Source organism: Nilaparvata lugens, chromosome 1 (assembly GCF_014356525.2).
Source record: "Nilaparvata lugens isolate BPH chromosome 1, ASM1435652v1, whole genome shotgun sequence".
NCBI classification, from domain to species: Eukaryota; Metazoa; Arthropoda; class Insecta; order Hemiptera; family Delphacidae; genus Nilaparvata; species Nilaparvata lugens.
The window spans coordinates 66,825,747-66,847,985 of NC_052504.1; the positions used below are offsets into that span (position 1 = coordinate 66,825,747).

The window sequence follows — 22,239 nt, forward strand, 5'->3', positions numbered from 1 at the left end:
TAATTTTGTTCCCGCTTTTGAACAACTGATCGTTAGAGATGAAAGTATAAGTCTATAGAGTGTACAGCTTTTGGCTTTGAGTCAAAAATAGGCTTTGTATCATCTTATTTTTCAAAATAGAAAAAATATCTTTAAAATTAAATTTTGATTCAATTATGAGAGGAAGACAATAAATTACAATCATATATACTTAGTGCATTCCGTTTATTATTAATGCAACATATCATGAAGTCGATTCTACGTCATGAAAGTTGTACAAATATCAATCAGTAGAAGTTCTTGAATACAACCGATCCGAATAAAAAATAATTATAGTGACGTCCACATTATAAAGTTAGTGGGAGAAATAGGTAGACAGCGTTGCCACTTTCTTTAGAGATACAGAAATGACAGAGATTAGTCTTTACTTCATACTTACTTATACCGTACTTCTCTCCTTAATCATGACCAGATAACTGGATTGACTGTGTCAAAAAGTGGACCTGACTTGGTCCTTGTCGTAGAGTTGACATATAACTATGTCCGTAATAAACACTTATTTACGTTTATAAACTTAGTCAAACATTAAAAAACATTTAAGAATAGTAATATTTAAACTTTTTCAAGATGGCCTTGCCTGTATGCATTACATTAATTATCACTCGACGTTAGCTGATGTTTCTAGTGGCCTCAAAGTATTCCTCCACTGAATAGAATGGAGATTCTATCAACCAGTTTTTGATTTTTGTTCTGAAGCTCCTGTCGTCCAAGTTCTTCACACTGTCAGGTAAGGCGTTGTAAATCCTCAGGGCTAGTATTGGGAAACAATCCTTCTTCTCACTCAGCCTGCAGAAAGGGATGTCTATTTTCGCTTTTCCTCTGGTGTTGTAGGAGTGTCTGGCTTCTCTTCTTGTGAGCAAGTGGAAATTATCCCTTATGTGCAACAGGGAGAGCCAGATATATTGATTGTATACCGTGAGTATTCTCAGCTTGATAAAGATGGGTCAGCAGTGGTCCAAGTATCCCGACGAATCTAGGATCCTTGGAGCCTACTTCTGCTGGAGCAGTACATCTTTACAGCCTGGAGCATGCCCCCATAACTGAAGTCCATAGTTGATATGGCTATGAAACATAGCACCAGATGCTTCCTGGAGATTAATGGCTTCAGACGTCTCAGTAGGTACATCACTCTGGCTAGTTTCCAACAGATGTTATCAATGTGGCTACTCCAGCCAAGTTTAGCATCCAGTGTAAAACCCAGTAGCTTCACTTCTGTGAAATCGTCAAGCTGCTCCCGAACAAGAGTGCATGTTGTCTCCTGGGTTTTGCTTTCATTAAGCATCAGCTCGTTGCTGGTGAACCACTGCTTCGCCTGCTCAAAAATATCTGCTGCCAACCTCTTGGACAAATCTGGTGCTCTACCCCTTGCGAAAATAGTGGCATCGTCAGCAAACATGAGGATGTTGCCCATAAATCCAAGTTCATTTATCATCACCAGGAACAGAACAGGGTCAATCACTGAACCTTGTGGCACTCCATGACGAACCCGTAGTGGACCTGAGTTCACTCCATCAAGGGTAAGAACCTGCCTCCTATCAGAAAGGTAGGCTCTGAAGGTGGCAAGGACTGGACCGCGCACTCCATAAGCAGCCAATTTCTTGAGGAGAATATTGTGTGAAACACACTCGAAAGCCTTGCTCAAATCCGCCAGAGCAAGAGACACTGAGTCACCCGCCTCAAAAGAGTTGAGGATCTCAGCAACTAGCTGTGATACCGCAGTGACCGTTAACTTTCCCTGCCTGAATCCTTGCTGGGCGTTTGTAAATAGGTCACTTCTTTCAAAGTAGAGAACCAGCTGCTTCTTCATGCACACCTCAAAAATCTTTGCCAGAGCTGGAATAATTGAGATGGGCCTGTAGCTACCCATGTCTGATGGATCTCCCTTCTTGAAGACAGGTACAGTTCTGGCAAGCTTCAGAGCAGAAGGGAAATAGCCTGCCTCTAGGCAAAAGTTCAAGACAATGCTGAGGGGGTGAGCAATCTCCTCAATAATAGCTTTCAATAGGTCAACTGACACACCATATATCCTGGGTACTTTTACCTTTGAAACTCTTTACCATGAGAAGGATTTTTCTTCGTTTTTCTCTTTTCCTTATCTGTGTTAGTCCAGTCAAGGAAAGGCTATAGAGGCAAAATTTGGGAAGACAATTTTCGACCACTGAACAAAAAATGTAGAGAATTTATCAAGCTTAATTTTTGAAGTGTTAGTATGCCTGTTGAACGCATTGTTCTCAAGATATGAGGGTGGGTGCAAAACGCTGAAAAATGCAACTTTTAAACCACCCTCATCCCTTTAGCACATGAGTTAGGAATGGGGATTTTTGATATGTTCTCCTCCCAACTAGTCTCAACAAAGCTACAAAGTCAAAAATTGTATTTAAAACATTCCCTCTAAATTCCATTGTCAATTGGTCTATTGTTGCAAAACTGGAGATTTCACACTCAACACTAAAGCTGGTGCATCAGGTGCAGGTGAATTCATAAAAGTGTGAATTATACATCAAATTAAAGAAAATTCAATGTTCTATAAGCTTATAATCAGCATTGATTTTTCCCGTCGATTTTTAAAAAGTTATAAGAGCAAAAATAGAAAAAAAATTGGTGGCAAACGTGTTTTTTCAAAAATGTCACACTTTCAAGAGCAGAATCTCGAAAACTAGAGGAGATATGAGAATAAGTTATGGAATAAATATTGTGGGAAATTATGTAAGCTTCAATTTTGTATATAACAGTTATGTCCGTAAAGATACATAATTTTCGAGTTATCTGCGAAAAACCAAAAAATAGTACCTTTGAACCACCCCACCCCCTTAGCACAGTGGATAGGGGTGGTGACTTTTGGTATGTTCACCTCCTTGTTCACCTACACCTACTACTCTTAACAGAGCTGCGGGGTCAAAGATTGTCTTCCAAACTCTATACCCTTTTTGAGCAATCAGTGCCTGGACTAGTTTAAAGGATATAATTTACATTCTTGAAATACACATTTCGAACAACTTATATACGGCTACTCTCTGTTTGAGTAGCTTCCATTTTTTAAATGAGCTTTTCACATAATGGTTGCAGCCAGAAGAGATTTGAATATCTTCGTTTTGTACTTAGAATACAGTTTCTCTGTGTCTGTACTACTCTACTCGTTTCGTTTCTAGATTCATGTTTTTCAAGGAAGTTGAGTTGAAAGTTTTCAAGTGTTTCTTCTTTAGTTCTTTCTTGATTCAGAGAATAGTAATTATTTTGAGTGATATGTGAGATGTAAAGACAATTGGATCATACGTGTTAAGTTTGAAACAATATCTACAAAATGGTAAATAGTATAAATTTACTATTTAGATTCACTCTTCAATTTAACCGTAATATTACGTGTTCAATTTGTAGGCATATGAATAGAAAGTACCGTACTAGATTCTATTTAGATAGGTACCCTGTCTTGCTTTTTTGCTACGTTTATTGATTGCCATGTGTTTATATTTTTATATCTTCAAGTAAATCCAATTTACCTATATAAATCTTTCTTTCCTGTCATTCAAGCTGAGCAGCGTTTTACAAGATGAATGTTTTTTGGTAAAAGAAAATAGTGACAACATAATAGGATTAGGCCTACCGTGTATACTTTTCAAACAATGTGGCAATAATTTTAATATAAAATATATCCTCAATTATTTAGGCTGTACTCACGCTAGCGCAACACAATCATACGGTACCGTATTGTAATTTGACTGATATACCCAGGGGTCAGCCATACAGAGTGTGATAAGCTTATGCAATCTTATGGATTTCTATATATTATTTTAAATCTTTGTCTAAGATATAAGATGTAGATATAATAATATTTCTAGGATTGCAGATCACTGTGTGTGACTGAGCCTTTAAAGTCCAATTGCCAAGCGACGATTGTATTAATAGCTGTAGTCTATCCCATGGACGCATACCTCCTAAATTTAGAAAAAAAAAATAGAATTACAAGGACGCAGTCTACGTCTATGTACCCCGTTCCCTCTGTGGGAAAACCCTTTATTATTGCATTTTATGAGACGACAGGAGGCAGAACCGGTCAAGTTGCTTGGCTTCTGACTGGATGGCAGGCTGAAATGGAATCACCCTGTATCGGAAGTGAGCTGAAAGCTATCCAGGGTAATATATATACCTTCTAAGAAAGCTCAGACACTTGGTAGGCAGGGGAAGTTTGGTGATGGCATACCAAATGAATAACTCTTTCACAGCCATCTCATGTATGGACTGATCCTGTGGAGACATGTGCCAGCAGCAATGGATGTGCTGCTCCTCCAAGAGCAGTCTGAACAATCACTTTCTCTGCAAGTAGGGACCACTGTAAACCTCTTTTCAAGGGTATGGGGATCCTCACAATCTACAGCCAGTACCTGCTCTGCTCACTCTCACACCTGATGGACAACCAGGAAGCCTGCACGAGAAGAGGTGATATCCACAGCCACAATACTCGCTGAGCTGTTGACCTTGACCTTGAGGCATCCCACACAAGACTGAGCGACACCTACAACAGCTATCCAGCAGCTATTCGGATGTTCAACAGGCTGCCCAGTGGAGTGAGAAATTTTTCACGAGACAAATTGTTAAGCACAGTGATGCAGAAGTTGAACGATAGGCCACGCTACTCATTTGCTGAGCTTGAGGATGAGCACCTTTTTTGAAGCAGTTCTACTCCAAAATGGCTACCAACCAACTTTGTTCGTGACACTGTCTATCTTGAATCCCCAGTCTTCGACAACGACAACAAGGTGTCAAGTAAGATTCAAGAACACATGCTCTTTAGACTATAAAAGTTATAGTAACTAATGGAAGCTCATAAAGCGTGGCTACAGTTGTCACTTAGGAATTGGACCTTTAGACGCTAAGCGATTCGAGTATCGGGTATTTATTCAATTGAGTGAGTTTAGCAAAGAGGAATCGAAGAGAATTAGCGTAAACATGAACTAGTACACTTTTTTTTAGAAATCTAGTAAATTCTCCTTACAATATCATTTAGGTACAATTATCCATGTACAACTTTTAATTTGAATATCACAAAAAATAGATGAAAATAAGTAGATAATTAGTTGAAAGACATCGAATTGCAACTTGCATTGTCTACTAGCAACTGGAGTAACTTATTTAGCGACAATGGGCAAAACAAGCTATTTATGTAATTTATTATCTTTATGGCTATGATTGAGCTTTGAGTGCGTTATTCAATTAGATTATACGGTAATCCGAACTAACACCTAAAACAAATCTCTTCTAATCATTTTGAACTGTTTTGTTCCATGAATGAGAAAATGTTACCGCATTTATGCCAGAGTTTGCATGAATCTTATTTAAATAGGCTGCACAGTGTTATCAACAGGTGTTTGCAATCTCTACTTTCAATCAGCACACATTTTGCTCTGCAGCAGCTAAATTTACGTTGATGCGAATAACTAGTTTGATTCAATACCTCCGATACAGTACAGTGCATTCAATTGCAAACAAGTAGAATTGATAATAATTATTACTAAACGAAAATCTAAATTAAATGCTGTAAATCACTAATAGTAGCAGAAGTCTTCGGGGGTGATTTACAACATTTAATTTAGATTTTCGTGTAGTAATAATTATTAATTCATTAGCATTTGAATAAACGCAATATCTCAGTAATTCCCATCTGTAGACAAGTAGAATTGGTTCAAAAATGAATGTCTAAATGAATTTGAATTCATCAGGTAGTAGTGGAGGCATCTGTCAGCAGGTATTTGTTGATTTTGAGTAACCAGATATCAATTAAGCAGTTTCTTTATAAAAATTTTCCGAGTTTTTTAATGAAAAAATAATAGAAACTTGAAAGATAAAACAGCTAATTCATCACTCTTATAAAGAACTACAAAGGTAATTATAATTTTTATTGTGCTAAATAATAATTTAAAAATTGTAGCTGAAAGACTCAGCAGTCCGTTGCTTCTTAAAAAAAATCTGGTGTGGCGCACTCACACAACTTTCCTTGCCGTTATGAGAATTGATCACCTGACGCTAGTGTTCTCGCGCATCTCAAGTCTACTTATAAACAAAGATCTGAGCCAGCTGATGACAGGACAATAACGCTGGAGACATACGAGGTATGCTATCTCTTCGTAGTGAATCATTTAATAGAATCAACAGTTGCCAACAGTTTGCAATTGGATAATCACATTTTCTCGAACTTCGAGCTTATTTTCAATTTTAGGTGAAAATGTTACTGAACATTAATTGTAGAGATTTTCATGCTCAATCTACTCCACATGATTTTTTTTGTTTAAATTGTATCTGAAGCCTGATAATTGAGAATCTAAAATCAAACTTTGCATAGATGGGGCGGAGCTCCTGGAATTTTTACAGATATGGGACTTGTGGCAGTTGATAGAGCTTATCGATGACTATTTCACGTATAACTTTAATCAAAATCGTTGGAGCCGTTTTCGAGAAAATCGCGAAAAACCCTGTTTTTGACAACATTTTCGCCGCCATCTTCAATCGCATTTCATCGAAATTGTTCGCGTCGGATCCTTCTATTGTAAGAGCCTCACGTTCCAAATTTCAAGTCATTCCGTTAATTGGGAGATGAGATATCGTGTACACAGACGCACATACACTCATACACATACACACACACACACACACACACACACACACACACACACACACACACACACACACACACACACACACACACACACACACACACACACACACAGACCAATACCCAAAAACCACTTTTTTGGACTCGGGGACCTTGAAACGTATAGAAATTTAGAAATTGGGGTACCATAATTTTTTTCGGAAAGCAATACTTTCCTTACCTATGGTTATAGGGCAAGGAAAGTAAAAATTGATACTGCAGCTGAAGTATGCTGACTATAGAATAAGAATAAATTCCAGAATCACTCTTGAACAGTGCTAGATTATTAGTGGGACTAACAAAGTCATTCCACCAACAAAGACAGATTATTGGTGCTGGATACAACCGCCTAGTCTCTCAGAAGCTAATTGAGGCTGATTACTAAAACTTATATATCGATGAAAAATAATGAGGTTTTGTTAAAAGTCGCATTTTCCAAAACCAATTATTTTACAAAACGCGTGCCCTTTTTCACTGCACAGGGTTAATCACTATCTTTTATAACACTAACATGTAAATTATTTCCTCCGTATTGAATAATTCCTTTCCACTAATAAAATGATGTCAGTGATTCAGCTAAATCATAAATTATTGAATTAATAATCATATTTATTTACAACTTATGTCTAAAAGAAATTCTTGATTCCAGAAGAGAAAGTCACTGGGAAGTAGAAGAAACAAAGCGAGTTCTCAACGACCTTGCAATTTTTTCTTCAAAATGATGTCTTTCATACGTTTCTTATTCGATCGCTTCATTGATTATATATTCAGATGCGTATATTGTGATTTTGGAATGGACCACAAACGCTTGCCACAAGTCAAGGATACACTTCTTACAGAAAGTGCCTTATCTTTGGCTAGTAAGATAAGAAATAGAAAGGTGAGTGAATTATTATAAGTTTGTATTGTTTCCTTGTTCATTCACAAAATACTTACTTCTGTAATGTAGGGTATTCTCTGAATGTCCCTGATATATTTTATATACTGGTATTTTTTCAGAAGTAAAAATCTAACCTATTCGATATTCCATTTAAAATTAGTATAAATTCGATCAATTACAATTAGTTAAGTTCTCCACTATTCTCCCTCACAGATTATTTTTGCAGATAATCCCGCAAATGTACTCTTACATTCTTCTTGAAAACTATCTTCATTTTCGGTTTTTTAATCTTTGGGGTCTAAGGTGTCAATATCAACGCTCGGTATTAAAAATAAATTGCATTAGTGCATTAGTTTCATTATTTATTTATTTTTTATGTTTATTTTCACAAGAAAGCACTGAATAGAAGAGAAAAACTAAGGGTACTCATAGTTTTATCAATCTCAATTAAAAACACATTTTTCGATTCTATTGAGTTATTGTACTATTGTGAAATTACTGCCTCACTTATTTTTCTTATGTGATGGAAATTTACATACAAAAGGCTGCCTTGACTCACCTTGTTGACTTGTCATTTCTCAATTATCAATGTGAACGGCATTAACAATGCAATCTATCAGTTGACTCATTGAACATTATTGTCTCGAGCAGTGTCTGATATATGTCGTAATAAGTTTTCTGAATCACATTTGAAATTGGATGCTATAAAATATCTTATCTTAACGATTTTGCCCTGTCCTATCGCTTGCACATACTGATTTCAGATATTCAAAGATTACTTTCATTTAAATCATTTATCTATATTTAAGTATAATGATGTATGCTGTGTCAAATCCACCAGTTTTCTGAAAACAAGTGTAATAATAATTATCTTTTAATTATAAAATTGAAAGTGTATTACAGTGAAAACTTTTGAAAAACAATCTCAATAACATTTTATCTGCTCTAGTCATCTAAAACCACTCTATTGTATTACGGAACTTTTCAAGTTGAACGAATTTTAACAAGCTTTTCATTCTACAAGATAATAGTTCATTGATTTTATTCTAAGCATTATAAATATGTTGTTGAACGGAATATGTGAGCATGTGGCATTCCATGATAAACAACATTGATGTCCTAGTATAAACCTTACTCAAACTACAATTCCTAAACAGTTATTGTAAATTGACCTCAATTTTTACCAAATTAGCAACATGAATTTAATCTGCTGATGCTACTCATTAGTTTAAACTTTCAATCTTGCACTTGATCATATCAAAAATTCCCATCCAGTATATTATTCTATACTGCGTTAACATATTCATGAATTAATCATTTTATTAACATTTTCCATAGAATGAGAGCTAAACATTTTCCTATGTCAAGGTTACGCTGAGAGGAGTCTAGTATCTAGAAAATTTAGTTGCTAGAGTTTGAATTTTTATTAAGTAATTATTCTCCTCTGAAATATGCTCTTGGATATAATACATAAACCAAATAAATTCCAACTAACTTATTGCAAAATATCGCAATTCCACCAGGTGACCTCTGAACACGTTGTGAAGTTATTCATTGAGAGAGCCAAAGAAGTCAATCCGTTCATCAACGGACTCGTACAAGATAGATTTGAGGAAGCATTGGAAGAAGCTCGAAATGTCGACAAACTCATTTCGGAATCCACTGATTTGGCGGCTCTAGAATTGTCGAAACCATTCCTTGGTGTTCCATTCACCTCCAAAGAAAGCACTGCTGCAAAGGGTGAGTGATTGGACAGGACAGTTCTTTTTCACTTCCTCCACTCAACATGTAATAGCACCTGTACAAGGTTCACCTCAAAAATAGGTTCTAGTTATCCTACCAGTCGAAACTCACAAATATTGATTATAGAAAAAAATAAATTTCCCTATTGTTTATCAGCAGTACGCTTCAGGGTCGCTATTTGTGATGATTATGGTTATATGTAATTTGTAGCGAGCCACACGTTGGTTGAGTTTTGTGTAAAAATTCTTCTGCTATATTGATTTGCTCCAGCCTCAATTTAATCAAATCGTCCCTCATGAAAAGGCTAAATATCCTTCCTTATTAAGGAATACAAGGTGTCTGAGATGGTAGAATTAAGTTTCTAAATCAATTTTGTGATAAAATAAAATATTGATAAGCGATGATGTTTTTCCATTGAAATTCATCGTATTTTGTGAATGGATCAACTCTAAAACTAGAAATCGTTGTTGCCTTCTTGATGTAAAATTTGATAAAAATCTGATTTCAAAGTGTAATAAAATTCTATATTTTCCACTTTTAATTTTATTTTTGAAAAAATCAGAATACAATTATGTTGGGAATGACTTTTTTCTACAGATAAGCTATTTTGGCTGTTACAATTATAAGACCAGCAATGGTGGTACTGCTGGTCCACATTATAAAGGCAGTATGTATTTAATTAACATTGATGTTGCTATATCCTTCTCTATCATTACACAAAGCAGATAGCGCTATCCTTTTCTAGGTACGCAACGTTGCTATCCTTTTCTAGGTACGCAACGTTTTCAAATCCTTTTTTCAACAATGAAGAAACATATTAATAAACAAAGTATTACATCTAAACTATAAAAATTCATAATTTAATAATTGAAAAATATATACTCTTGCCGGATTAAAGGTAATTGATTATTTTAAAAATGAATGAACATATAATATTACAACAGATATACCGATTTCATCTTTATTCTATAGAAGGCAGTGGCAAGGCAGAGAATCGGCTACGCTGTTCTTCTATCTTTCTCCACTGTCATTATAACGTGGATCTCACATGGACCTCACATACTGATTTCAAATATGCATAAAAATGTCAATCTATCTGCTCCTCAAGCTTTTGTATTTAAAAATTGCAGTCTACATAGATATTAAAATCATTATTACATAGCGATTTTAAGATATCACATAACTTTTGGTATAAATTTCAACTTTTAGGATTTGAAAGATGATTTATAATTTCTCTAATCAAAAGCTTTTCTATTGCAGGTTGTAATTTCAGTTTTGGATTGTTGTCAAGAAAAGGCTGTAAGGCGAGAGAGGATGCTGACATTGTAAAGAAAACTAAAGACTCTGGAGCTATCCTGATCGGCGTTACCAATGTCCCCGAATTGAATCTCTGGTCTGAGACAAGGAACAATGTCTACGGTCAAACCAATAATCCCTTTAATTTCACCAGAACAGTGGGTGGATCTTCTGGTGGAGAGGTATTCTCAATAGCTCATAGACATTTCTCAGCCGTTGAAAAACGTTTTTGTAATTTACTGTTCTATCGAATTTATATTTCATTGTGTAATAATTTATAACATTGCATTTATTATTCATTCTTTAACAGCTCACACTACTTTCTTATGCTAAAAAATAAACATACTCCATAATCAATTATAAGGAATCAACGTACAATAAAATAACATATTTTGAAAAAATCATTATGTTTAGTACCATTTATAATCAAATGTGTAATATTTGGGTGTAATTTGAATCATTGAGTCACTGAATACTGAACTGTTTTTCTTCAAAATACAATTATCCACTATAATTTTAGTTTAGGCTATTTATTTTTAATTTAGATTATTTATGTACTATTTTTTGAGCTCGGATGAGTTCAGAATTTTGGATTTTAAAAATAATTGAGTTATTTGTGTTCATTCCAGTCAAGCTTGATAACATGCTGTGGAACTGCTTTTGGACTTGGAACTGACATCGGTGGTTCCTCAAGGATGCCAGCCTTTTATTGTGGCATTTTCGGACATAAACCAACCTCAGGTTAGTTATAGCTCTATAAGGAACTATTTGAGAAATTCTATTAATTTTAATCCCAAAACAATTCAATTAGCGATAGATCTTTAGGAGTAACTAACTGCTACAACTATTACTCCTCAATTCTCAAATACCGGTAACGTGATTGACGGTTTGATATTCATATTTGCTATAAGTAGTGATTTATATATTTTTTCAAATTTTGCACAAAAAGTTTCTAACATGTGAACTAATCAAGCATTACATAACTAAAATGCTATCTTATACAAGTCATAAACGAATGAACTGACTGTTATTCAAGCCAATAATAATAATTCAATACTAATCAGATTTGAAATGTATGATTGTCCAGGTTTAACATCGTCTCGAGGAATGACTTTCAGGAAAGGGACTGAGAAAAACTCGATGGTATCGGCGGGTACTATGACAAAGTATGCCGAAGACATTACACCCTTGCTCAAAGTTCTGATTGGTCCTGAAAATATACCGAAATTGAAATTGGATTCCGAGGTAGGTTGAGTGGTTGAGTAATGTAGAGTTTGAATTCAAGCAAACATCAAACTTTAACAAACATTCAAGACATTTGGGTCTTTCCTCTTTATCCATTTATTGTTCTTTGTTGTTGAAATTCACTGTGAGTTTCTTATCAAAAATGCAGAACCCACATTAGGAAAATGTCTTTATTTTCTTCAAGTATGCTTAGTCAGCTAAAATTATAATCAAATTATATCACTCCAAAGTTTTTCAATAATTAGAATATACATTTTTGACGGCTTATTGTTTCCACCATTTTATCTACTTAAATCATGCTCACCTAAGAAAACTTTTAAGTTACAAGTTTTACATTATTAGTAATATTTGTCAAGAAAATTACATTTTTTAATAACTGACATGATTGCAAATAAACTTCTAATATTCAACTAGTAAGTCAACTATCTCTCTTGATGATTTTGGAAGTAATTCTCTTGCAGTTAGGAAGTTGATTCGTATGAATTAGGTATCATTGCGGGAAATTGATGAATATTTGTATGAAACCTAGGATTTATGTTTGTATTTTTTAATTTTGGTTACATTGATTTTTCATTTTTATTATTTCACATGTACTTGAAATGTTATTTAATTTTTGTTGTTATCGGTTTGGAAAAGGTTGACATTTCGAAAGTGAATGTAGTGTACGTTGAAGAGCCGGGCGACATGCGGGTGAGTCCTGTCTCGGACACACTGAAGTGTGCGGTGCGTAGGTCTGTCAACCATCTGGCCACCTTGACTGAGACTGAACCTAGACACATTTCAATTGCAGGATTTAGACACAGCTATTCGTTGTGGCGTCACGCTATGACCAAAGAAGAAGGCAATTTCCCCTTTGATCTTGGAAATCGAGAGGTGAGTAAGCAATTATCCTAAAGTTTTGAAGGAAAATTTCAGTGAATTTGGATTATTTCACTGTACAGCTTTACAGCATTTGTTTTTACTGTTCAACGATTAGTAGCCTATCACTAAAATAAATGTTATCCTTACATCACAATACTTACAAAACTATATTTCAAAACACGTTCGACAAAATGTATAATAAGTAATCAAGTATTTACTAATAATTAGTAGTAAATGTATAATAAGTAAAATTTCAGGAAATTTTATTTCATTTTTTTGCAGATAAATTTTAGCATTGAAAAATAATAATTGCTGCATGAAGTGTAACACCATGTTCGTATTGAAATTACGAAAAAAATCAATTGAAAAATAGGCAAATACAAGCAAATAACTTAGTCTCAAATTCGTCACTTGAGGACTGGATGCGGATATATCCTAAAATGGTGTAAGTTGTAAAATTACGCTAGATGAGAGTTCACTTGGAAAAATACATGCAGACTTTCATTTGAATTCATATATGTTTTTTCGATTTAGCTATGGTATGTTGCTTTGTAATAATAATTGGAACGTGTTTGATTTTCAGAGAACAATTTCGCTGTGGAGTGAGTTACCATTCCTGCTGACTGGTAGTACACAGTTCACACTTCCATCGTTGATGCGCTTGTGGGATATGAAAATGCCCAAAACTGACAAAAAGTGGGCTGAAAGAGAAACCTCAAAACTTCTAAAACAGCTTCTGGTTAGTACAATTCCTACTTTTTCAAATACTATTTATTTATTGATAAATTATATTTATTATTAATACTGGCTTCAATATGCTTACATTATTGTCTGTACTACATAAGAATACCTACAATATTTGGACACTATTGTAGTTTCTGAAGTACTACTATTGTATATTTTCATCTTAATTTGCTACCGGTAGGACTAGAAATATCACTAGCCTACAAAAAAGGAAGCTATAATCTGATATCGAGCATTTTGATATTTTTTTTGTAAATTGCAAATAACTATGAATTATTTATTTTTAGGAAGAATTGGACAGCAACGGCGTTCTCATCTTTCCAAGTTGTCCTGATACAGCACCTTACCATTACGCTACATTCTTCCGTCCGTACAACTTCTCTTATTGGGCTATTTTCAACGTTCTGAATCTGCCCGTCACTCAGGTTCCTTTGGGAGTTGATAAAACTGGATTACCAATCGGAGTTCAGGTTAGTCATATATTTTAAAAATGTTTATGCTATTCTGTTTTCATTAGATGTAAAGCTCAATGCACACCTGAGTCGCGGCGTGACGCCCTTCTCAAATTAACGGAGGTGAGTGCGTATTCTAGCTTAAGATGCTAAGTACCGTATTCAACCAAGTAATTTTGAATTTGTGGGGAGTGACATGGTGCGCCTCCTGGGTGCTTTGAGCTCAACCGGCTTGAATTAAGTCTTAATCTGTGAAGCTTGAAAATGGTTTTCTATTTTTCATATCACTATTGAAAATAAGCTCATGGTAATAATTATTTTTTGTTTACTACTCGTAATTTTTACGAGACATTTATTAATATTATTAATTTTTATCAAACTGCTATGAAGTTGGATGGAAGCAAGCCCAAAGAAGGTCGTGGCCTTCTAGAACATGTTTCACTTCTGCATCAGGGGGAACAAATATGTCAGTGGTGGTGGTTGACTTTTTGCCACTCCCACGCCACTCCTATATAAACATATTTTTCAATGCACACTGATGTGGCATCGCGAAACGCCACTTCTGTTTGCATTGGACCATATGTTTATGTAGGAATGAAAAAAGTCAGCTCCACGCCACCGACACGTCTGCCCGATCGTGTGAATTGGGCCTTATACTGTACTTAAAATTGTTTGAAACAAAATTGGGTCCTGCAATCATATCAATTTAATTTGCCAATTTCTGAACTGAAAGATCGTAATATTTCGTGATAATACTATATAAACATGACTGTAATTTCACAAAATTAGATCAGAGATTTTCTTAGGCTAATAGTTGATTGTTCAAATTATAAAAACAAGATAAAACTTGTAGTACCCTTTTATTAAAACATTTTAACGACTAGCTTCGACCTACTTTGGCCATTTTCAAGTTCATTTAAAGTAGACCACATAAGTGAAGTGATTTTTAATTTTTCAAATTTATTTCAATATCTCATACTTGAGTTCTACTCTTGTTGAATAAATGCCTACAGAAATGCCTCTCAACTTCGCCAACTACTTCCCCAGTGACTCCCTCTCGTCCGCCTGATTCTGGCAAAATGTTCCTGAATCAATATTTAATTTAAAACTTAATTTCAGCTCTGAAATTAACCAGCGGTTTTCATTTGTTTCAGGTTGTGGGAGCGCCCTACCAAGACCATTTGTGCATTGCTGTAGCCCAAGAGTTGGAAAGAGCATTTGGAGGTTGGGTCTCACCATCTTCTGTATGCCAATATTAGTAATTCAAACTTATTCATTCCAATTGGGCTGTGAACTTTTATTATTTTTATAGAAAAACTTCATCAGTATTAATTTGGAAAATATGACTAAGTATTTGAAACCAAATAGATCGGCCTTAGTTACTTATCAAGTAAGATAAATTAATAATAGCAAAGATGCTTGGGATACATACTCAGTAAAGAGTATTATCACTGGTTATTATATTGTTGATAAAGGGTAGTAAAGTTCTCATGTAAATGTAATCAAAAGGTTTTTTCTATTATATCTAAACATGATATTCAAGAGGCTATTGGGTTAATACGCCGAATGCACAAAAGGAATGTAACATTTAAGTATAGAACATTGTACGAACTTGTGGCCAGTACTTTGTGTTGTGAATTGTTTTATTAATAAAACATTTTTGTTCTATTCCTTACTGTTTTTAATGCTGTTTTCCGTTGAACGGATTTTTATTTTTTTCGGTGACCTTCATCCTGTTGACGATGAGTTCTATTAGCTGGTTGAATACTGTTGGAAAAACACTCATCAAAGTTTCAAAACATATGCGTCCATGGACTTGATATATTTTACATAATATACTGTGACGTTTTTGAAATTATCTTACTGTTTGAAAGTTCTGAAGTACTCCTTCGTGGTCTACTGGATAATCGATTGCAAATATTCCAATGCTAGCGTTTAGGTATTACCAGAAATTTTATAATAGACAAAATATAACTAATATGAATATCTAATTTTGAATATTTTGTTGACTTTCCAAAATTGTGACATAATTTTGACTCCTATTCAATCTTATCTAAGTGAAATTCTTATATCCAGGTGTCACTCACATAAATATACATCATTAGGTTACTGTTGTTTTTTAATGGTGTGTGCTATTTTTTTAATAGTTTTCATGAGCCAACTATTATAATTTTCCTTCATTATTTGTTCCACAAATTGCTTCAACATTTACAATAAGATTCATGCTGCAACAGAAAATTATCACATTTTTAAAATCATGTTCTATTAGAATTTGAACATGATTTTTCTAGATGTGTTTTAGATCAAGTAGCATTGCATAACTTAGGTTGTTACAAGAAAATGATTCAGAATAATTTCTAATATGCAAACATTGATTCTTTTCACAATTTATAATATCGATTACTTGGCGGAACTAAGGGAATTTCTCTATTTACGGAGATATAAGTAATAATGCGTATTAAAAATCACAAATAGCTAGCAGACAGGTGAGTTATTTGTGTGGCTGAATCAGATCGTTTTGAATGTCGATGTCGGGTAGGGGCTCTCGCCAGAACGAGAACTGCGAGAAGTCCTCGAGATTTGCTCTGACAGGCGCCGCCGGGAACATCTGGTCAACTATGTAGCTCATGTTCGAATACCTGCAACAAACAACAAACATTTTTCACAAATCTAATCTCAATTCCAATCACTTTCTAGTCTATCAAATATAAACTCGAGATCATGTAGTTTGAATAATGTTCAAAACTCTAAAAAGGAGTGGTTCATAAAATTTATTATATTCAGTCAATTGTTTTCAAGCAGGTAAAAACAATAATGTATTTTCTGTTTAGAAACATGTCACCAATGAAAACCTTGAGGTATATCTTATGTTTTCTCCTGTTATCATAATATATTAATAAATTTCAAAATTCTGTACATGGCAGAAGAAATAGCATTGATAACAAAGCATTGAGATTACGTTTAAGTAGTAATGGTTTGATAAAGATACGTAAGAAATGTTGCAACACAAAGCAAAAATCTTGATTTGAGCAAGGAAAATAAAATCAGATCATTAATCATCTTCAGGAATTTACAGAGTTATCTTATACCGGTACAATATCAATATTGAAGGCAACTCGACAATGGGATAGGGATTGTGCTTCTTGCAAATCATTGATTGAATTTTAAAATAGATCAATACTGTTAACTGTTTTTAAATTAATGACAAGACAAGTAACGATTCAAAATTTGATCAGCCCATCAAAATAGTTGAGAGAAATAAAATTGTAAAGGTTGAAAACAAATATTGAGCCTTTGTAAACTATGGCTGCGGTTCGACAAGACTATCACAGTGAGTGTTTTGTAGGAATGAGATTTTTCACTGCTCTTTAAAAGTCGGTCATTAATTTTGACAGAGCTACAACATAGTTATAAACCGACAAATAATATTGATATAATGTTCTCAAAAACATATTAGATGTTAGTCAAGACAAGCGAGAAATTAATAATTAACCATTATTTAACGGATTGAGTTCGAAATTCTTAAGAATTGAAAGAATATGACACGTATAAAAGCAATTAGTCATTTGAATTTGTCTAATCGACAGCACAAATTCTTCACAACAGAAATGCAAGCTAGTTGATACACCAACGACCAACATGCAAGGTGATCATGATTAATACTCGAAAAACAAGTTCTTCGATAAGATGCATTTCTATCAACTGATCAGGGAGAGAAATAAATGAGAAATAATATTATAATCATCAAAGCTTTGATCGATTCGATTTGATGAACCATTCCTGTTAAAAACCCAAATAATGATTAAGTTTGCTAATAAACTTATGCACCACTCCCTTGATGGATTTTACTATCACACGAGTGTCACAATAATTTCAAGCACAAGTATTCATAAAGCTAAAAGATGCGTTAGTGTTAAGCGTCAAGCATTATTGATATTTTTGTTCCAAAGCCCACTTATGTGACAAGAGCACACAGCCACCTTCGCAGACAGCTGCTTACCAAATTTTAATGCTGAAACAGATCAAGAGTTGAACATCAGCTCTCAGCGGTCCCCTAACACACTAGACTGACTAGATATTTGATCGACTAGAGACGCTCAGTCAGCACATCGCATCAATACATCAGTGTTGAGAAGAGGGCATCACTGAGATGCTAACAAATAGGGTGCAGAGCACGTCTGTGCTACCAAGTACTGAGGTGGGAAAAGATCGTTCACTATACAACTCTGGCCAGAGTAACTGTAATCAGTAAACAACTCTATTATGCTACACTCAAACCATAAAAAGACAAACACAAAATGAATGCTTGTTGATTATGACACAATCAGTGTTGAAAACGATTGAATGAATGTTTCACAGTGATACACTTTTATCTAACATCTAGTGCTGGAATTTTGAGTTCCTTGATTGTTTGTTCCATGCAAATCAACTTTCAAGGAAACACATTTTGTTCCGTTTTATGTGCGTTAATCTATTGATGACGTTCAGAGAAGATTACAGTGTTGCTTGTTTTAGTTATCAGAAAGGACAGTATTTCTAGGGTATTATTTAGTTTCAACTGAAGAAGCAGTGTTGAATGAGATTAACCGTTTTTGAATATAGCATACTAAATGAAATCATAAGTACAGGAGTACATGATTATTTTAACAAGATTCTTCAATTTCAATGATTGGATAATCATAGGATATACGTGGTCTTTGGATTAGTGTTGTAGTTGTATGACTGGAACCAAAGTTATATTATCATCCCTTTATGACTTGCTTTACTCGTAAAAAAGAAAGTGAAAAGTATACACTAGGTGGAAATTTTATGAAAAAAGTGTACATCACGTACGAGGAACTACTTTGACTGACCCTGTTATTGACACATTTATCATATGTACCACACCCCTTGGAAGCATTCTATTTTGTGGTACCAATTTACCCCCATATTGCATGCCACAAGAAATAAGCAAATAAAATGGTAACTTACGATGACTGGAATGTCTGAGTGAGTTCATGTTTCAGTTCACCCTTATGGTTAATAGTGAAAATTCGGAATATTGGTATTCCCACAGCCTGATAAGCCCAAACATCCTGGAAATAAGTTTCAATTAGTTTAACCAAATTATATTTGTTTGAACGCGATAAGAACAAATAAAATTAGCTCAATGATTAATTTATATTTCAAGTTACTTTGCTCTCTCTATTGCTATGTAAATGAACAATAGGGAAGATGTTGAATAAAATAGAAAATATGTAAAGTATTAATGAAAAAGCCTTTAACTTACTACATTATAATTTGATGCTCTGGATTTTGGATAAAATGATTCAACAAATTGAAAATAAGAATACCAGACATTGACAATATTGAACGGGTTGCTACATATGAATTCTCCAAAAGCTCAGCATCAACTAATCTATTAATATCTTAATATCGGGGCACCGAGCTTCGCTCGTTATTTATTTATTGATAAACAGAACTCAATTCTTTAAAATGATTGGGGAAGGACTAACAGGCACAGCCCAAAACTGTTTCTTCCCCGAATTTTAATTTATACACTATAAATATTCCAAAAAGTAGGTTATGTTCCATACACTCGAATTCAGGTCAAATTTTTAGTCCAAATATTTGAAAATATAAAAGTTCTAATTTAGATTGTTTACAAACCAAATTGAATAACAAAATAACACTCACTAATCACTTAGAACTGTACAATAATGATTAACTTTGAATATTATGATATATACCATCTCAACAAATCAGATTATTCTGATAGTCAATTAAAATTTCTAGATTTCTCGCAAGATACGGTAAGCTAATTGATTACACAGCTGATCTCCCACACAGGCACACGCAACTTCTGTTATCGACAGACGACGAAATTATCATCTGTTTTTCCAAGGATGAATTATCCTTTTCATGTCCTTCAGCGAGTTTTCCCAAGGATGAGACCTAGTGCAATCGAATTTTTATATCATAAACCTACTATGTTCTAAATTTCGTGAAAATTGTTAGAGCCGTTTTCGAGATCCGTTGAACATAAATAACCAGATATCCTATTATATTAAGCGAGCAATTTCTGTATGTCTGTTTATATTTTTATATCTTGTTATTTTTATATCTGGTTATTTATGTTCAACGGATCTAAGATTTTCACGAAAGTTGGAAAATAGTAGGTTTATGATATAAAAATTCGATTGCACTATGTCTCATCCCTGGGAAAACTCCCTGAAGGACATTAAAAGGATAATTCATCCTTGGAAAAACAGATGATAATTACGTCGTCTGTCGATAACAGAAGATGCGTGTGCCTGTGTGGGAGATCAGCTGTGTAATCATTCAATCAGCTTACCGTATCACGTGAGAAATATTATCTAGAAATTTTATCAAAATAATCTGATTTGTTGACATGACATGGTTTATCACTCTAAATAAATTAGAGTATATCATAATATTCAAAGTTAATCATTATTTTACAGTTTTAAGTAATTAGTGAGTGTTATTCAATTTGGTTTGTAAACAATCTAAATTAGAACTTTTCTGTTTTTAAATATTTTGACTGAAAATTGGACCTGATTTTAAGTGTATGAAACATAACCTACTTTTTGAACCATTTATAGTGTATAAATCAAAATTCGGGGAAGAAACAGTTTTGGGCTGTGCCTGTTTGTCCTTCCCCAATCATTTTGAAGAATTGTGTTCTGTTTATCAATAAATAAATAACGAGCGAAGCTCGGTGCCCCGATATTAAAAATATTAACAGAAATTGCTTGCTTAATATTCTTAATTTAAATTATTCAGGCTATTTTATTTGTCGTTGGCTAATCTCATCTCTTCTTATTGATCCATAACTCAATAGGATATGATTTTTTAAAACAATTTTCCAAAAAAAGACGAAGATAGGATAGCAATAAGAATTTGAATATTTTAGAAAAAAGTGCAATTTGAAATGGGCTTGAAGAATTTTCGCAAAAGATTGATAGCTACAATGTAATACACGTGCTGTACATTAATATTATACTCACATTAATCTTATTTCCATAACCTGCGTAAAAAGGACAGGAGCTAGGCGGGAACAAAGCTTGAATGTCTCGAAGACATGATATCTTGAACTCTTCAGGCTTTTTCTCAATCACCTCTCTGAAACATTGAAACGGAATTGACACTTTCTCATTGTCAAGTCTTTCCAAAAAGGGAACAATTGAACTTTGTTTCATGCGAGGCAAAGGAATTAAACTTCTATTGAAATAATTGATAACTTGAGCACCTAAATTCCGAAACTCCGAAGATTAATCAATTAACACAAATAATAATATACAATTATGATTTCAAATATTAATCAATCATACAGTTTCGATAATTTGAAAATTTTAGATCCCAGAATAATAGCTTGATAGAGGAAGCAGATTGAATAACGTCGAAGAACTGTACACTAAAATACTACTTTATTTTGGGAAAATAACTCACGTGTGAAATGCAGTTAGAAGACTAGTAGGATTCAGTAGTATGGGTCCTTCTGGAAGAGATAAATCTTCCTGTTTTATTGACCTGAGATAGTCTCTAGTGAGTCGTGCTTGACCTGAAAAATTAAAACTTCTGCATTAGACGGTCGTTAATAATTATTACAATCCGAGTAGTATTGACAAGAGGTACTACATCTGTAATGGCCTACATCTAGCGCTGGTAATTAGTAACGAATGATAACCCAAATTCAAACTGCTCAAGGTTGAGAGCTTTATGCTGGCTTCTAACGGTACAACATATACATTTGCATCCCATATTTATTTTTGGACGAAAGTTGAGCTTGAACTTTTTACGGAAGAAACATAACCTATTTTTTGGAAATGTAATCAAAATTTGGGAATGTAATAGTTTTGGGCCAAGCCTGTTGTTCCTTCCCAATCATATTTATATGATTTGTTATGTTTCCACGAATAAATAAATAAATAAACATACATGATACACAGCCGTCATACATTGTTGTCATCATAGCTGTGATCACAGCGAAACGCTTGAAGCCAAATTTTTTAGGTCGAGTTTTTGTATCTTCGATTCTTTTGTTCATTTTTCTCTTCGCTGCTCCTTTTGGGTAGAATTACTTTCTATCATTATAATTTGTAATTTTCCAGTGGTTTATTTTTTATTGTTATTTGCTGTATATTTTATGGTAGAGGCCTCTCGCTGATGATGAACATGTGGATGTCATGCGTCATGCATGTTCTACCGTTAGTGGCCAGCCTTAGATGTGAAAGGTTAATGTGGAAAATGAAACTAGGGGAAAGAGGTTATGGATGATGATGCTTGTAAATTATTTCTGCACACGACAGTGAGATATTGGTTAGTCTTGAAGAAAA

At 34.1% G+C, this 22,239-nt stretch overlaps 2 protein-coding genes across 24 annotated transcripts in view; one reads left to right on the forward strand and one right to left on the reverse strand.

Moving 5' to 3' along the window:
- The first annotated feature begins 3,175 nt into the window (after positions 1-3,175).
- On the forward strand, positions 3,176-15,574 carry LOC111058916 (fatty-acid amide hydrolase 2). 2 transcript variants are annotated; one of them, XM_039440492.1, is made up of 11 exons: positions 3,187-3,343; positions 4,472-4,800; positions 7,332-7,562; positions 9,086-9,302; positions 10,566-10,783; positions 11,231-11,342; positions 11,689-11,846; positions 12,483-12,719; positions 13,291-13,446; positions 13,739-13,921; positions 15,058-15,574. In XM_039440492.1, the coding sequence occupies exons 2-11, from the start codon at positions 4,690-4,692 to the stop codon at positions 15,160-15,162; spliced, it is 1,728 nt and encodes a 575-aa protein (XP_039296426.1). In that variant the 5' UTR covers positions 3,187-3,343; positions 4,472-4,689; the 3' UTR covers positions 15,163-15,574. The 2 variants fall into 2 exon arrangements, with proteins under 2 accessions (XP_039296435.1, XP_039296426.1); XM_039440501.1 differs by lacking the exon at positions 4,472-4,800 and having other exon boundaries at positions 3,176-3,343.
- Positions 15,575-16,249: 675 nt separating this feature from the next.
- LOC111058914 (phosphatidate phosphatase LPIN1) overlaps positions 16,250-22,239 on the reverse strand; it is a 47,066-nt gene continuing 41,076 nt past the window's right edge. For 16 of the 22 annotated variants that reach the window (XM_039440422.1, XM_039440425.1, XM_039440394.1 and 13 more), the window contains 4 exons: positions 21,353-21,464; positions 20,911-21,025; positions 18,875-18,978; positions 16,255-16,542 (listed from right to left, as the gene is read on the reverse strand). In XM_039440422.1, coding sequence (XP_039296356.1) covers positions 16,395-16,542; positions 18,875-18,978; positions 20,911-21,025; positions 21,353-21,464 — 479 coding nt within the window. In that variant the 3' untranslated portion in view covers positions 16,255-16,394. Of the gene's footprint in view, positions 16,543-17,903; positions 18,143-18,874; positions 18,979-20,910; positions 21,026-21,352; positions 21,465-22,239 lie in introns of all 22 variants that reach the window. The other 6 variants (XR_005572838.1, XR_005572839.1, XR_005572824.1 and 3 more) reach the window with 1 other exon arrangement.

Coding starts and splice junctions, on each gene's coding strand:
- LOC111058916 (XM_039440492.1), top strand. CDS start 4,690: ATGAGCACCTTTTTTGAAGCAGTTCTACTCCAAAATGGCTACCAACCA. Junction 10,784..11,230: donor GTGGATCTTCTGGTGGAGAG/GTATTCTCAATA, acceptor TGTTCATTCCAG/TCAAGCTTGATAACATGCTG. Junction 13,447..13,738: donor AACTTCTAAAACAGCTTCTG/GTTAGTACAATT, acceptor ATTTATTTTTAG/GAAGAATTGGACAGCAACGG.